A 16,561-nucleotide genomic window follows, 5' to 3' on the forward strand; every position below is an offset into this window, starting at 1 on the left:
ATGCATCAATGTCAAAGCCTAAATGATCCCTTGTGTGCACTTAACCTAGCAAGGGAGCAAATATGAGAGTGTTCCACATACTACATTGTTACTTTTTAATGACATGCATATTGGACCATTATACTACTATAAGCTAACAAAACACTACTACCACTTATTATTAGAGGGGGGATAAATAATAATGGAGCTTTCATATTCATCTATCTTAATGCATGCCAACTGAAAACGTATTGATTTAAGAAACAAGCTAAGCAAGTTCTCTTTTTCTGTGGTAAAAAGAATAAAATAATGAATCAAACGTGAGCAAGATGCAAGCTAAGAGCTTCATTCAAACTGGGAATAATTAAATACCCTTTTATTCATACAAATATATATAGCCAGCACACACTGAACCAGAATTTTTGTATGTATGGACTCATTCCCCTATGCATCATCAACACACATATTTTCTTTCTAGCCTCCACCGTCCAATTTATTTGAGTACTAATTTCTCTACTATCTTTACTTCTACATGCACACAACATATTCAAATCATTACCAAATTAATAAGCAACAACAACCAACTGATGAAGTAGCTAGCTAGCAGCTAAGATATTACTAATCCATACTATACTCATAACTCATTCCTCTCTTGTACCTTTCCTTGACCTTGAGTTTCCCTTCGCTGGAACAATCCGGATTCTCTTCGCCACACGTACAAAATCCCTAATTATTATTAGTAATTTAGTATTACAAATAATATCCAATTAATTAATTAAGAGAAAGTACAGGAAGCCAATGACCTAAGCGTACAATGTGTACAATAGAGATTTAAAAAGTATTAGAGATATGACCATTAGTGTTACATTGTCCTATCAGGTTACGCTTTTGGAATGAGTGGTTTCATCACATGGTATTAGAATTCTAGATACGAAAGGTCAAGAGTTCGATCTTTGGTGAACCCTAAAATCAGCTCAATTTTGAACAAATAAATAAAAAGAAATTAAGAGAAGAGAAGCTTACTTCCAAGAAAGGTCACCGGCAAGAAGAAGATCGTTCTCGATATCTTCATAAGCAATAAGGTGACCGGGAATGGCGTTTGACAGATCAAGATTATTATTATTATTATTATTATTATTATTATTATTATTATTATTATTATCATCATAGTCAGAGTTTGCTCCTGTTCCTGATGAATCTGCACCGTCCACAAACATCTGTCTAAGTGCCTTTGCTAGGCTCTGGTAGCTGCCGTGGTTATGGAGGCTGATGCGGTGGCAGATCGAACGGCCTTCGAGAACCACCGTGACTGCAGGCACTACTGTGGAAACTAGATCGTCGTCTTCGAGGCCAGGGAAGCCTTGCAATTTGCCATAGAAAGGCAAAGAAGAAGAAGGATTAGTACTATTATTGGAAGGTGCAGCACCGATCACGATCTGTCTTCTACCACTACTTTCTTGCCATCTCCGTTTCAAGGAGGGGTCAAAACTGTTCATCATATTGGACAATACTTGATGATGAAGCTAGTAGCCTAGTAACTAAAAGAGAGAAACGCACACGCACGCGCACGCGCACACACACAAGAGAGTAAATGATGGATGTAAATATGAATGCAGATAGAAAAGAAGGGGATGGTATGTTATGTAGCTTAGGTATGAAAACTGATGGAAGTGGATCGGAAATTAAAGTAGTGAAAGTGAAAAGGGGATTTAATGTTAAGAAGAAGAATGGAGTTTGGTAAAAGAGAGTTAAAGAAGGCTTTAAATTTGTTCTGCTAGCTCTTGCTGGGGGCACTGCATGTATGTATGTGAGTTCATATACTTCTTCTTCTTCTCTCTCCTTTTGATCGATCTTCTTGAGAGGAGAGAGAGAGAGAGCACAAATGTCGGAAGGGATCAGATGGGTGTCTATATGCACGACCCACCCCCGCCTCCTGCCTCCCCTCTCCCGCGACCTCTAAATGAGAACGAGGAGACGTTACCATTTAAGCTATAATTTATTGACAAATAATTTAATAATTTAATTATTAATTTTAAATTAATACAATAATTGCATGTGTATTTTTATTTTAATACAATAATTATATTAAAAATATTAATTAAAAAATTAAAAAGATATAATTTAAAATTTTTAATACAATTATTATATATTTATTAAAATATTTTTTATTAATAATAATTTTAATATATATTCTTAAATTACATAATAAATAAATAGTAGAAACTCAGATGCACGTGAAATTGATAGTTGAGAACCGTTAGATAAAAATTTAGTCAAATCAGTTAAATCATTTAACGGCTCTCAATTATCAATTTCAGGTGAAGTCGACTTCACCTAAGTTTCCACCTAAATAAATATACATTGAATTTTAAAAATATTATATATATTATTTAATGAGAAATGCTAGGAGGCCAACAATTTTAGTGTTTTGTAACCATCAATTGACCATCAATAGTGTTTTTAATGGTGAGAGATCACTCACTTTGTTTTGATGGTTAAGTGCTGGTCAGAAAATACAAAAATTGCTATACCCTAGACTTTTCCTTATTAAATTTATTTTTAATATATATTTTATATTTTAATATCTATCCTATATTAGTGAACGATTTTAATTTATATTTGCTACGGTTGATTTAGTTTTTTCTATTTTCAAGCCCATTTATTAAAGCATACGTCCCCTAATAATAACTTTTTCATTTTCTTCTCTTTCTAAAATATCTAACTCACTTCTCCATCTCTAAGTACTGTTTTTTATTTCAGTTTCTTCCTCACCATCAATCACACTTCTCATGCTTTTTTTTCCCCTTCCTTTCTTCACTTAACTCCACTTTTCTCTGATCTCTTCCTCCTTTTTTCCCTTTTTCTTTTTGGCTTTAATTAATTTGTGGAAAACAGAGAAAGAAAAGAGGCAGAGAGCTAGTGAGAGAGAATGAATTAAGTTAGGCAAGTGGGTAGTAATTGTAGGTAGGGAGAGGACGAGATCGAAGAGTGTGGGGATGTTTGCTTGTGATTGCAAAAGAAGGTGTTCCCCATAAAATAAATGCATCCATTTCTTTATTCCATGCACTCTTCCTTAGTTTATCCTAGAATTATTACTACTATATATATATATATATATATATATATATATATATATATATATATATATATATATATATATATATATATTCAGTATTAAGATGACAAAAAATAATAAATTTAAACAATTTAAATTTATCTTATTTATTATTTATTTATTGTAATGTACATTAAATAAAATAAAAAATATTAAATTTTGATAATTTTTAATTAATATTTTTTTGTTATCAAATATTTTTAATATACATTTTATCTAACAAGTATTTTAAAATTATTTATTGAGAAAATCTTATATATATAGTTGGCAGTCATACCAATTTAATTGGATCAGTTAGTTAAATATATAGAAGGGGCTATAATAATAAACTATGACCAAACTCAAAGCTTGGCCTGAAGGCGATAGTTGCCCCTAGGGGTGCACATGGGCCGGGTGAAGCCGGGTTTGATGTGACCCAGACTCGGTCCGAAATATACACCGGGTCTATTTATTAGACCCGAATCCGGCTCTAGACCCGATGAAACCAATACACTTTCGGGTTACAATTATACCGGGTGAAAATCGGGTGAAAACCGGACCGTTAACATTACATTACATTGATACCTTCTTGTAAGCTAGCATGTAAAAATATCCAAATTTCCAAGACTCCAACCATTAGTTAACATGGTAAAATTCACTTAGAAAAATATAACAAGAACCAACCCTTCTTCAATATTAAAGCATAACCACAATCAATACTAATATTGTCTAATAATACCAAATATTTAAATCACTACAAATAACACAATCTTATGTATTAGTCTAAAGTCTTATGCATTCTAAACATAAAACATTAACTTATAGTCTTATAACTAATAACACAAAATATTAAGGTTTACAATACTTAAATTCCACATAAGAATAGTCATGATCCATCACTAATAACACAAAATATTAATTGTGTATGATGACCGGGCCACCGGGCCGACTTCGGGTGACCCGAGCTATGGCCCGGACCCGACCCGAAATAATGACCGGGTCTATTTTTAAGACCCGTACCCGACTCTAAACCCGATGAAATCACACCAAATTAGTCCTTAAAGTGTTCGGGACCGGACCGGGTCTTCGAGCCGGGCCGGGTCTGTGCACCCCTAGTTGCCCCTCCTAGTCATATATCATATATATTATAACAAAAGACAATATATTTTAATATATATATATATATATTTTTTTTTTTTTCAAATTTATTAATCATAGATCTAATAATAAAGCTCAATACAATTTTTCTTTGTTTGGGTGCTAAGGTATATTTTGTTAGGCACATTTATTTTCAGAGTATTATATATATTGCTTAATTTTTTTTTCTTTGAAAAAGTCAACATAAAGTTCTAAAGCTTAAAAAATTTGGAATATTGAAATGTATATAAGTTTTTAAATATTTAAATGTCTGAAATTTGATTATTAGCTTATTTTTACAAAACCGATGCAAATATCAATGCAACAGCTAATAAAGGAAAAACAAATTATTGCTAGTTTTAGTTGCATTTGAATGTAGCAGGTGATTGTTGTGAAGACACAAGACTAATTAAAATAACTATTAGGCTGGGTTTGTTTAACAGAACACAAAGACATTAATAAGAAACATAATTTATTTTTTATTTTTTTATTATTTTTATTAATTTTTTTAATTATATTTTTTATTATTATATTTTTTATTTTAAATTTTTTAAATAAAAAAAATAAAATTTAATTTAATTTTTATAATTTATTCTAATTTATTATTAAATAGAATATAAAAACATAAAATTTATATTTTTTATCTTTTATATCTTATTTCAGTGTACTGTTCTCATAGCCTTATAATTTAATTATCATGGGAATGGACATAAGAAAATGAATTAAAGCGTAGAGATAAAGCAATGTTATCTTTGCCTACGAGATTACAGTAGTACATACTAATAAATTAGGGTTAAAACAATCTTGAAATTTGAAGTGTGAATTAGTAACAGTGGGGACGACCGCGTTGCAGTCGCCGAACGGTTTGCCAAGTTGAGGAACCCCAAATATGATGTGTGTACTAGCTATCACTCATAGCTGTAATTCACACCTATAACAATAATAGAAAATGTCTTATAATCAAAATAAATTAACAAAAAATAGTTAAAATTTATCTTATTTAATAATAATTAATAAAATAAAAGTTAAATATAATTTACTACATCGTTATTGGAAACTCGAATTTCAATGTTCTTTTAATTTAGGGCAAAAAATCATATTGAGCCAAAGCAAGAATCTTGTAACCAAAATGCGCCAAATCCAATTTCGTTTCAGCAATGAGCCAAAGTGTATTTTAATATAACTGGTTCGAATTGCACTCCTTCATAATTCGAACCAACATGGTTCGATTTAGTGTGCTACGTATTTGTATAATTCGAACCACCAAGGTTCGAACTTCTCCCATACATAATTCGAACCACTAAGGTTCGAACTTCTCTCATACATAATTCGAAACAGGGTGGTTCAAATTATGCTTTGTATTCGATTCCATGTAATTCGAACCAGGCCGGTTCGAATTACTCCTAGTGCACTCCTTCATAATTCGAACCAGGCTGGTTCGAATTATGTGTGATTCGACTATATAAGGAGTTCGAATCACCCTCATTCGAACCATTATCCCTCCCCCCTACCCCACAAAATCTCAGAGAAAACGACCCAGATTCTCTCCGAGGAAGACCTGAACGGACTACTCTGCTGATGGGGGACGATCCGGCACGGCTATATCGGTTGGACGGAGTCGCTCATATAGCCGGGGTCATCAACGACGAGGTTAGTACGGAAATATTTTTGATTCAAGCGTTAGTTGTGCCTTAGTGGTTTTGTATCTTGGTTAGACGGTACTTTATGTTAGTGGTTTTTGTAGGTGGTTTAGGTGAGGGGATTATGTAGGTGGTTTATGATAGTGGTTTAAGCTAGCGGTATAAGTTAGTGGTTTAGGGTGGTGGTTTAGGGTAGTGATTTTTGTTAGTGGTTTAAGTCAGTGGTTTTTGGTAGTGGTTTATGTTGGTGGTTTATGTTAGCGGTTTTTGCAAGCGGTTTTTTTATGTGGCTTAGGGTAGTTGGTTAATGTTAGGTGGTTTAAGTAAGCCGGTTTATTGAATTTGTTTCTTGTTAATGGCTCTCGTTAATTGTGGTATATGCTAGCGGTTTAGTTGTGTGGTTTAGGGTTTGTTTTCCAGTTAGTTATCTTTCATGTAATGTTATGCTGTTTAATTTAGCAATATGGTTAATGTAAACCGGTTTATGTGAACCGATTTACTGTAAAACCTGTGTAGTTATATATCTCAGTATGCGGTTCTTTTCATGCGCAGCCGGAGCGATGCATTAGGAGCATGAGGCGGCAGCAGGGCATGCGTCTTGATGACAGATACGTTCCATACTTGCAGATGGCAGGGCTATACCATCTTGCAAGGCTGAACGACCGGTGGTTCCGGCTAGACGAGGCGCTCGTCAGTGCATTCGTGGAGAGATGGCGTCCCGAGACGCACACGTTTCATATGCCGTTCGGAGAGTGCACGATCACACTACAGGACGTGGCATACCAGCTGGGTTTGCCAGTCGATGGCCGTTACGTGAGCGGGTGCCTGTCAGAGTTCCATATATACATCGATGGCGGCCGTCCACCCTGGGTCTGGTTCCAGGAGTTGCTAGGAGTTATACCTCCCCCCAGTCAGGTTCAGAAGTACGCAGTGAACTGCAGCTGGTTTCAGGAGACCTTTGGTGAGTGCCCTGAGGATGCAGATGATGACACTGTTCGCCGATATGTCCGTGCGTACATCATGATGTTGCTGGGCACGCAGCTGTTTGCGGACAAGTCTGGCAACCGGATTCACATTAGATGGCTTCCATATGTAGCGAGGCTGGAGGAGCTGGGTACGTACAGCTGGGGTTCGGCAGCACTGGCCTGGTTGTACCGGTGCATGTGCAGAGTGGCAAACAGACATGTTGTGAAGTTAGCGGGCCCGCTCCAGCTACTGCAGTCTTGGATCTTTTGGCGGTTTCCTCAGTTTAGGCCTGCAGGATATGAGACGTTCAGCTGGCCGTTGGCGTCGAGGTACTATACTGGGCCTATTCTTTTTCAATATGACTTACAGAATTGCGTGTATGTTAATACTCTATTGCATAATGTAAACACAGATATTAGTATATGTAACTCATGTGTATGGTGCAGATGGGCAGGTTACAACCCTTCCGGTAGCGAGAAGGGTCCGAGAGTGCGGATGTGGAGGCTTAGGATAGACCGGTTACAGTCCAGGGAGGTTAGTATGCTAATTAATAACTGATGCTCTTTTAGTTAAATATTTTACACTTGGGTCGTACAGTTGCCCTGATAAGGGTGGGTTTGTTCTGCAGTTTATATGGATGCCGTACAGTAGCCCCGACGTACTTCAGGTGTTGCACCCGGAGGTTTTGGAGCCTCGGCACATGGCGGTGTGGCGCTCTGTGACTGCGCTGATCTACTTTGCTGTCATAGAGTGGCATCAGATAGATCGTGTTCTTCCTCAGTTTGGAGGGGTACAGGCCCCTCCGCGTCCCGCCTTGAACATCGACTTTCTGATGTCCAAGGACGGGAGAGGCGGCGATCGATGGTTCCCCTCTTCCATGCCGAAGTGGCATGCATACTGGGACGCTCGTCATGACAGTGTATTGAGGTTCGACGTTGTTGCCGACCCTGGACCATCTCATCAGTTCCTTCAGTGGTGGAGTCAGCATGGGAAGAGGTTCTTGGCCCCGGACACTCAGCTGGGGGATCCGAGATCAGTTCCTATACCAGTTGCGTGTACCAGTTCCTATACCGCTGCATCAGAGTTTATCGCAGGATCGTCTGCAGCACCGTTGCGTGTTGCGCCACCAGTACAGCCTGCTCCGCAGGAGGAGGAGGATGAGATAGAGGATGAGGAGCCGCTTGTCCGTCGAGGTCAGAGGGCACGGGTAGCACGTCGCTGTGGTACTGGTTCGCATCTGTTTAGATGAGTCACGGTTCATGTATTTTGTTTCCTCTATTTCAGTCATGTATGATAGTTAGGTGTAGTTTTCTTGTTATGTAGTGCTCTGTTTATGTATGTTGTTCGTAACTTGTGTTCGGGGACGTTGACTATTTGTATTAAATGAAACATGATAAGGTATAATGATTTCGTTTAGTTATTAAAATGAGGATCAACGAGTCCTGTAGCATAACTTCTAATGAAAGACAACATATTCATTACTACTCACAAATACCAAAGTTCAATGCATTAATCTCAACAAGTTACATTCGTGGTCAAGCAATGCATCTAACAAGACAACTTAAATGTAAATAACACTAACAATAACATCATGGAAACTAATTTCGCCCTGTCTGAGACGATCCTACTACCTGTGGGCATCTACGTCTAGTGTGTCCGGGTTGGCGACAAAGGCCACACCGTTTTGGCCTGTTTGGATCTGCCTCATCCATATTCGTCCGTATCCTTGTGGATCTAGGCCTCCCCTCTCTCGCACGCCTTCTGTTTGGGTCCGGAATCACCGTGGGCCCATCGTAGGGTGGCCAGAAGCCCTCCGGGATTGGAGGTGTGAATCCCATCCGATAGACATTGAACACCGAGCTAATCTGATAGACGCTATGAACATAGGAGCTCCAGCTCACACGTGCGTAGGCACAGCATGCAAGTGCGTGCTGACACGGGAAATGAAACGCCTGAAAGTACCCACAGTCACATGTCCGGGAGGCAAGCGATACTCGGTAAGTACCCAATGAGAAAGTACCAGTCGGAGTGGTCTCCGCTACGGTGAACTCGGAGTTATCACGGTCACACAACGTCACCGTGAAGCACCTGGCCGTCTTCAAGTTGGCCTCAATACACTTCACCAAGTGCTGACTGAACTGCTGTCCGGTGCCCATCTGGGCCTCAGCCTCTCGCCCCTTGCGAACAAAGAGTTCGGCCAGCCTACCATATGTTGCCTTCACCAGGGATGCTACAGGAAGATTTCTTACACCCTTCAGGATTGAGTTCACACACTCGGAGATATTCGTCGTCATGTGACCGAATCTCCTCCCCTCATTGCGATGCTGCGTCCACAAGGAGTAATCAATACGGTTCGCCCACTCACACATCGCCGGGTCTTCAGACCGCAGTATATCAAACCAGTAATCAAACTCAACCTCAGTCTTCGCGTACGCTGCATTCACGAGAAGCCTCCTAGCGTCTTTGCCCTTGAAGGTAAGGGCGAAATTAGCCGCTACGTGTCGTATGCAGAATGCACGGTACGCAAATGGTGGTAACCAACCTCCGTCCGGGGCCTCAAGCGCAGACTTGATGCCGTTGTGCCTATCCGATATAACCAGCAGACCGGGCTGCGGGGTCACGTGCTGCCGAAGGTGCGAGAGAAAGAATGTCCACGACTCCGCATTCTCACCCTCTACTAGTGCGAATGCGACAGGTAGAATGTTGGAGTTCCCGTCCTGTGCAATCGCAATGAGCAACGTTCCCCCATACTTACCATATAGATGTGTGCCGTCAATGCTGACTAGCGGCTTGCAATGCCGGAATGCCTCGATGCACGGAGGGAAAGTCCAGAAAAGTCTATGGAAATAAGCTTGAGACTCGTCCACCTGTCCTCCAACTAGAACCGGGCTCGTCCTGAGGACCGCAACAGTACCAGGCATCGTCAGCTGGACACCCAACACCCACCTAGGTATCTCGCTGTATGACTCATCCCAGTCACCGTAGATGAGGCCAACGGCCTTCTGCTTCGCCATCCAAACCCTCCTGTAAGTCGGCCTAAAACCAAAATGCGCTGCCGTGGCGTTCAGGAGCACCTTGATGCTAACCGATGCGTCAGCCCTAACCATTGGCATAATGAACGCCGAAATCACAGAATGATCCAAACTTCTGTGATCACTTGATATGGATGTGGCCAGGCAAGTGTGAGGGCCATTGTACCGTTTGACCTCCCAAATGCCCTTGCGCTTCCGGAGACTGAGTCGAATCAACCATGTGCACCCATTCCCGAACTCGGAACACTTGCCCACATACCGGCGGTGATCGGACTCCACCATCTTGTACTGTACCCCTCGCCGGATGCTGTAAGTCTTCACACTTAACAGGGCCTCATCTTTATCCTGGAATTGCTGACCAACCTGGAACTCTGTGAGACCGGCATTCCCTTCCGCATCTCTAGCTCCGAATCCAACAGGGTGCCCTACCGCACCCTCATGCGTCATGGCGTCCAGGTCCAGCGAAGAAAAATATGGTGGATACTGCTGTGTGCCAGAGCTAGAACCACCGCCAGCCAATGCAGGCCCGGCCGCTACAACCTCGTCCCCGCTATCATCCTCAATCGTTTCGGGCTCAACGTCGTCCTCATCAGGATCACCCAATTCTCCGTCTCCGACGCCAACCGGTGGAACGCCGTGTAAAGCGTTTGGCAGAACATCAAAGGATCCTACCTCGTCGCGGACGCCGTCATTCAAATCAACAGCAAATGACGGAGAGGCGACAAGTTGGGCCCATGGCTCGTAAACTGGGACGGAGGAAGAAGCCACAGCAGCCATCGAACTGGAGCCAGCTGCCGTGGCTACATTGGCGGTATTCCGGTTCGAACCCCCTGAGCTGGATACCACATCAACCAGCTTTGCCAGCAACTCTGGTGTGCGGACCTCCGGAAACTGCCTCCGACAAAGAAACATGACTTGGAGGTCCTCATCACTACCAATCGTGAGACAATCATACTTCACCGTATCGTGCAGGATCGTGACTGGAATGCGATAGAAAAACTTCTTAATCCGCTTCGCACCTTCCAGGCCAAGTTTCATCAGCACAGCTCTAACCAAGTCATCATAGCTTGTCGTTCGATTCACCACAATATAGAGAGGATTCTTATCCGTGAACTTCACTCCGGACCGAGTTTTCCTCTTGATGGATCCTCTGTGGTGTACCAAAACAGCAAAACTCTCCTCCTCACTAGCCATCTTACGTCCTCTAATGAGAGCAAATCACGTTTACAGCGTTTATATAGAGCTCTGACTCCTACTAATTCGAACTAACCTGGTTCGAACCATGATACATGTAATTCGAACCAGGCTGGTTCGAATTATTACAATCAACCTCTCTTTGGTTCGAACTAACCTGGTTCGAACCATGATACATGTAATTCGAACCAGCCTGGTTCGAATTACTATAAGCAACCTCTCTCCCCATAATTCGAACCAACCCGGTTCGAATTACATGCTTCCCTGGTTCGAACCTAACCGGTTCGAATTATTCAAATTTTTCCAGTAGTAGTTCGAACCAAGATGGTTCGAATTACTTGCTAATAGAGTTCGAACCTTGGTGGTTCGATTTATATAAAAATGCCTCTTGGCTTATTGCTGAAACAAATTTCTGTTTGGCGTATTTTGGTTATACTTTTCTGCATGTGGCTTAATATGGTTTTTTGCCCTTTAATTTATGAATATTTGATCTTGCTTTAACTACATATATACTGCTTCCAAATGTGTGAATGGCACACATTCATGATTTCAAACTCAAAGTTAGCCTCGGACAAGTTTCAAGGTTAAAGTTGATTTTGTTAACCAATTTGAATTAGCCAAATGTAAAATTTATTAATTCGTTAAGTAAGGTAGCGTTTGTTTTGAGGTACTGAGACAGAAATTGAGAGACTAATACTCAGTATCGTGTTTGTTGGTTCAGAGACTGGTACTAAAATTTCTGTCTCTGTCTCCAAAATTTCAGTATTTCAGTACCTCCAAAAAGTAGGGACACAGGGGACTAAAATTTTTAGAGATGGAGACTAAAACTTTAATAACATTTTATACCTAAAATACTCTCATTTTAACTAATTAATTCTAATTTTACCCTTTGTGCAAATTAAATTAGAGTTTCATTCTTGTTTCAATTCCTGTCTCTTATTTTGCACCAAACAGAATACTAAGATTTATTTCAATCTCTGTCTCTTAGTGTCTGTCTCTCAGTCTCAGTCTTTCTGTCTCTGTCTCTCCACCAAACGCTACATAAGTATCAAGATTTAAATTTTATTTTGTGTAAGTAGCAATTTATTATTAGAGACTTTTTGAATATAAACTCCGATTTGACTTAATTGAGTGCAAAATTTACTAGTTTAAGTTTGCGATTTTAATTTATCCAACACGGAGATACTATGAAAAAAATTGTTGATTTTGTTGACTTTAATAATTACTCTAGCGTTTGTTTTGAGGTACTGAGACAGAGATTGAGAGACTGAGACTCAGTATTATATTTGTTGGTTCAGAGATTGATATTAAAATTTATGTCTTTGTCTCCAAAATTTCAATATTCCAGTATCTCAAAAAAATGAAGACACGGAAGACTAAAATTTTTAGAGATGGAGACTGAAACTTTAATAACATTTTATACCTAAAATACCATCATTTTGATTAATTAATTCTAATTTTACCTTTTGTACAAATTAAATTAAAGTTTCATTCTTGTTTCAACTTCTGTCTCCCATTTTGCACCAAACAGAATACTGAAATTTATTTCGATCTCTGTCTCTTAGTCTCTGTCTCTCAATCTCAATCTTTCCGTCTCTGTCTCTCCACCAAACGCTACTTAGAGACTTCTTGAACATGAACTCTGATTTCATACTATAATTTTAAATCACTTCTAATAAGCTTTTGGTAAATCGTTGATACGTAGTACGCCATCATGACATCATCTATGTATATTGTGTTAGAAAGCTAGTAATATGAACAAGCAAAGAGGCTTGAATTTGAATCAGCACAAGAGCGAGACCAAAAACACACATTAAAAATGGTGACAAGCTTTGTTGAGAACGCAAGCAACGCGTTGCGGTTCAACTTGGGATCTTAAATCCCTCACTTTGGGATTCGATGTTGTGTGGAGTTCGTGTCATTTGTCTCTAGAGACTAGAGAGACATTACACTACATTTTTATTTGGGTTGTGTGACACCTGAGTGTCCAAATTTCAAACCCAACCCTTAGCACATGAATATCTCCTAGTGCTTTCTATGTATTGGTTTGAAATTATCTATCTTAATTATTGCTGATTGGCTATTATGTCTCGGTATTGTTTAATGTTTATTCATGTATTTGAATATAAGAGTAGACACCAAAAAAGATTTAAGAGTAAAAGGTTGAGCTAATAAGTAGTCTTATATACCTAACAAGCACATCGATCATTATTTGTACTTATCACAATAATATAAAAAATCACTAAATTAAACAAGTTTATAAAATATATAAGAGCTTATTTTTTAGGTTTAATTACGCTGTTGATCGTTATAATTTTACTAAATTTGTAATTAAATTTTTATTTTTTTTTTCAATTAAATTTCTATACTTCTTTTAGTTTTGGAATTAGGACATTCTTAGTATAAAAAATATTAAAATTAACTAAATATTTTTCTGTAAATTAAATATATCTATAATAAAAAATCTAATTAGATTTTTGATCACATATTTTTTGAAAAAAATATTCTGCTAATATTAATATTTTTGACATAAAAATGACTTAATTATAAAGTTAAAAATAGTATAAAAGTTTAATAAAAAAATATATAAAAATCTAATTATAGATTTAGTGAAATAATAAGAATCAAGGGAGTAATTAAACCTGTTTTTTATATACAACAAGTAGTACTTTTGCAATATGAAAATAGTGAAATAAAAATATTTAAAAGTAATTGCATTTTTTTTCAAGTTTCAAGTTGGCATTCTTAATGGGCTACAGAAATTGAAGACAATTGCAAAGTTGCCAAGGCCCATTAAATCTACAAGCCCAAGCCCAGTACAGTTCTCACAAAAATCATAGTATTGTTTATCCCTCTTTTTGGTTCATTAAACCCTAACTTCAGCTGCCGTTGCCACCATCGTCAGCCATTGTTGCCGCGTTTCAGGTTTTGCGATCTCCTCCTCCAATGGCGGTGAGTAACTTCCTCTATCATCCCTTTAATCTTCTTCTATGTATTTCATTAACTCTAGACCACACTCCTTGAACTCACGCGGTCTTTGTTGCACACTGAAATTTGCAGACTATACCAGTGAATCCGAAGCCTTTCTTGAACAATTTGACTGGAAAGCAAGTTATTGTTAAATTGAAGTGGGGAATGGAATACAAAGGTATGCTCCTTTTTTTTCTCTTTCAAATTTTTCTACTGTTATCGGAAATACTTTAAAGCATGATTTTAATCATCTAGTGGTTATGTTGTTTTTTCTCCAGGTTATCTTGTTTCAGTTGATTCCTATATGAATTTGCAGGTGCATTTTCTGAATCATTCCCTATTTTGTTTGCTCTTGTATAGTTTACTCATGTTAGGGTTCTTAGTTCCTAGCTACTGACATTGTTTTTTGTGTGGATGGATCTCTTTGTAGCTTGCCAACACTGAAGAATACATTGAGGGACAATTTACCGGAAACTTGGGAGAAATTTTAATCAGGTATGTGTTCTATCCAGATTTTGTATATGTTGATGCATTTCCTTGTTTTGCTATAGCACATATATATTAGTTTGAATAAATTATCATTTGTATCATGAAAGATACAAACGCTGACAGATGTATCCATATAAGAATAAAACGATGTGTAACCAACGTTTGGGTACTCTTGGCACACGGAAGTCATCTTCCGTGGTTATAATTGTCGTTTTATTGTTATATGGGTACATTTGTTAGCATCTGTATCTTTTATGGGTACAAATGGTAATTTATTCATATTAGTTTTATCTGTGATTATGAGTTGTGACTTTGTCATGAAAATGAAATTGCTGTGGCCTGTTTGATTTGTGTTTGACTAAACCTCTTGAATGGAAATAAGTATGCTTTGTTCTATTATTTTTATTTCTAGATGTAACAATGTTCTCTACCTTCGTGGTGTGCCTGAGGATGAGGAAATTGATGATGCTGCAGAAGACTAGAATGATAAAATTATCTCATTGTTATAACATAATTAGAGACCTCTTAAATTCAGGTTGTGTATTTATGTGTAGAGATTTGGATCAATATAGGTTGCCTATGTTCTGCTTGTTTAGACCTCTTGATTTCTACTGTTTTGAATTTGATTTTTCCTAGTTTGAAAAAGTTGAAGTAGTGGTCTGATCTGGTCTGGTGCTGCTATGCTTTCTTCTTGAATGTTGCTGCATAGTTGGATAGTCATGTTCTCTGGAAAGTGAGGTCTTTCTTATAAATGTTCAGGCTTGTATATTGGGTTAAAGTTTTGTGTGATGATAAGTGATAACCCATATTCCATTGACAATGTGGTATATAACCTTGCCGTTAGAGGTTTTGGAAAGGTAAATGCTAGAACTGATATTGATTTCTAAATTGACTCTCTTGATTCTATGATAGGTGTTTTATGTTTATCACTATTGGTCGTTAGTAATTTCATTTTGTAGCCATCAGATTCTTGCGATGCGGTAATAATTTATTGAAACGCATTAATAACAGAGCTAAAATGTCTGCTAGGCATTTTCAAACATCCATCGTCATTCTAAGCTAATGAATAAGTTTTGAGAGAAACTTATTTTATTTCGGGATTAATTACGTTTTTACTTGCAATTATCTCTCTTAAGTATGATAATAAATAATTGGGAAAGTAGAAGGAACCAATGGAATATTTGTACAATGTGTATAATGGAAGTTTAGGGAGTATTAGAGATATAACCATTAGTGTTACCTTTTCCCCATCAGCGTAAGCTTCTGGGATGAGTGGTATCATGACATGATATTAGAGCTCTAGATCCGAAAGGTCAAGAGTTCGATTCTTGGTGAATCGTAAATTTTTGGGATGAGTGGTTTTATGATATGAGATGTTTATTATCCCTAATACCCAGATGGTTATTCCGGATATTATGGGTGATGTTCATTTTGTAACTCATATAGCCATTGTACACATTGTACAAATATTTTATTGGGCTTAGTAGGACTCTAAATAATTATTTGTACAACATAGCTTAAATCAAGCCGAAGTATTGAGAAAGAAAAATAAATTAATTAATTAAAACAATGAAAATCATGTTCATGGCGTGGTATCTAGTATCTACCAACTACCAAGAAAATAAAAGTGAATGGTTTGGTAAGGATTAAGACTGATCGCAATATCTTATGGGGTGTGCGCCATGCTGGGCCAGTAGCTGTGTCGTTCACATTTCTTTTTTCTTTTTTCTTTTTTCATAAAACAACATATTTTGTTTTATAAACTTAGTGGCCATTTTCTCAAAGTGGTATTGAGGTTCCATAATGCTGGTAGGAATGTTTGGTAGGTTTATAAACCGTAACTTAACAGAATCCTCTAGCAGCTTCTATGGCTTTCGACGTGATTATTGATCTTTAAGTGTTAACAATGTTTGGTGAAAAAGCTTGGGGGATGATTATTTGAAAGAAAATAATTCTTCTTTGTAGAAATATTAAGGGGGGACCAAACTTATATGTTATATCGGTTCTACTGTCACACCAGAGGTGTAAAACAACAAAGAAAAAATCTTACATTGACAATA

The 16,561-nt window shown here is 37.9% G+C and overlaps 3 protein-coding genes across 4 annotated transcripts; 1 reads left to right on the forward strand and 2 right to left on the reverse strand.

The window, feature by feature from the left end:
- Window positions 1–323: 323 nt before the first annotated feature.
- Window positions 324–1,921, reverse strand: IAA33 (indole-3-acetic acid inducible 33). 2 transcript variants are annotated; one of them, XM_088500298.1, is made up of 2 exons: window positions 1,003–1,921; window positions 324–683 (listed from the first exon to the last, which is right to left on the reverse strand). In XM_088500298.1, exons 1-2 carry the CDS (start codon window positions 1,476–1,478, stop codon window positions 614–616), a joined length of 546 nt encoding a protein of 181 aa, XP_088356424.1. In that variant the 5' UTR covers window positions 1,479–1,921; the 3' UTR covers window positions 324–613. The 2 variants fall into 2 exon arrangements, with proteins under 2 accessions (XP_088356424.1, XP_016178097.2); XM_016322611.3 differs by having other exon boundaries at window positions 324–705.
- Window positions 1,922–8,414: 6,493 nt separating this feature from the next.
- LOC148578887 (uncharacterized) lies at window positions 8,415–8,972 on the reverse strand. The gene has a single exon (XM_088503251.1). It carries the CDS (start codon window positions 8,970–8,972, stop codon window positions 8,415–8,417), a length of 558 nt encoding a protein of 185 aa, XP_088359377.1.
- Window positions 8,973–13,886: 4,914 nt separating this feature from the next.
- RUXF (small nuclear ribonucleoprotein F) lies at window positions 13,887–15,389 on the forward strand. Its single transcript, XM_016345737.3, has 5 exons — window positions 13,887–13,994; window positions 14,103–14,190; window positions 14,291–14,328; window positions 14,443–14,507; window positions 14,914–15,389. The coding sequence occupies exons 1-5, from the start codon at window positions 13,989–13,991 to the stop codon at window positions 14,981–14,983; spliced, it is 267 nt and encodes an 88-aa protein (XP_016201223.1). The 5' UTR covers window positions 13,887–13,988; the 3' UTR covers window positions 14,984–15,389.
- Window positions 15,390–16,561: the final 1,172 nt, after the last annotated feature.

Source organism: Arachis ipaensis, chromosome B1 (genome assembly GCF_059453495.1).
Source record: "Arachis ipaensis isolate K30076 ecotype BB chromosome B1, ASM5945349v1, whole genome shotgun sequence".
Taxonomy (NCBI): domain Eukaryota; kingdom Viridiplantae; phylum Streptophyta; class Magnoliopsida; order Fabales; family Fabaceae; genus Arachis; species Arachis ipaensis.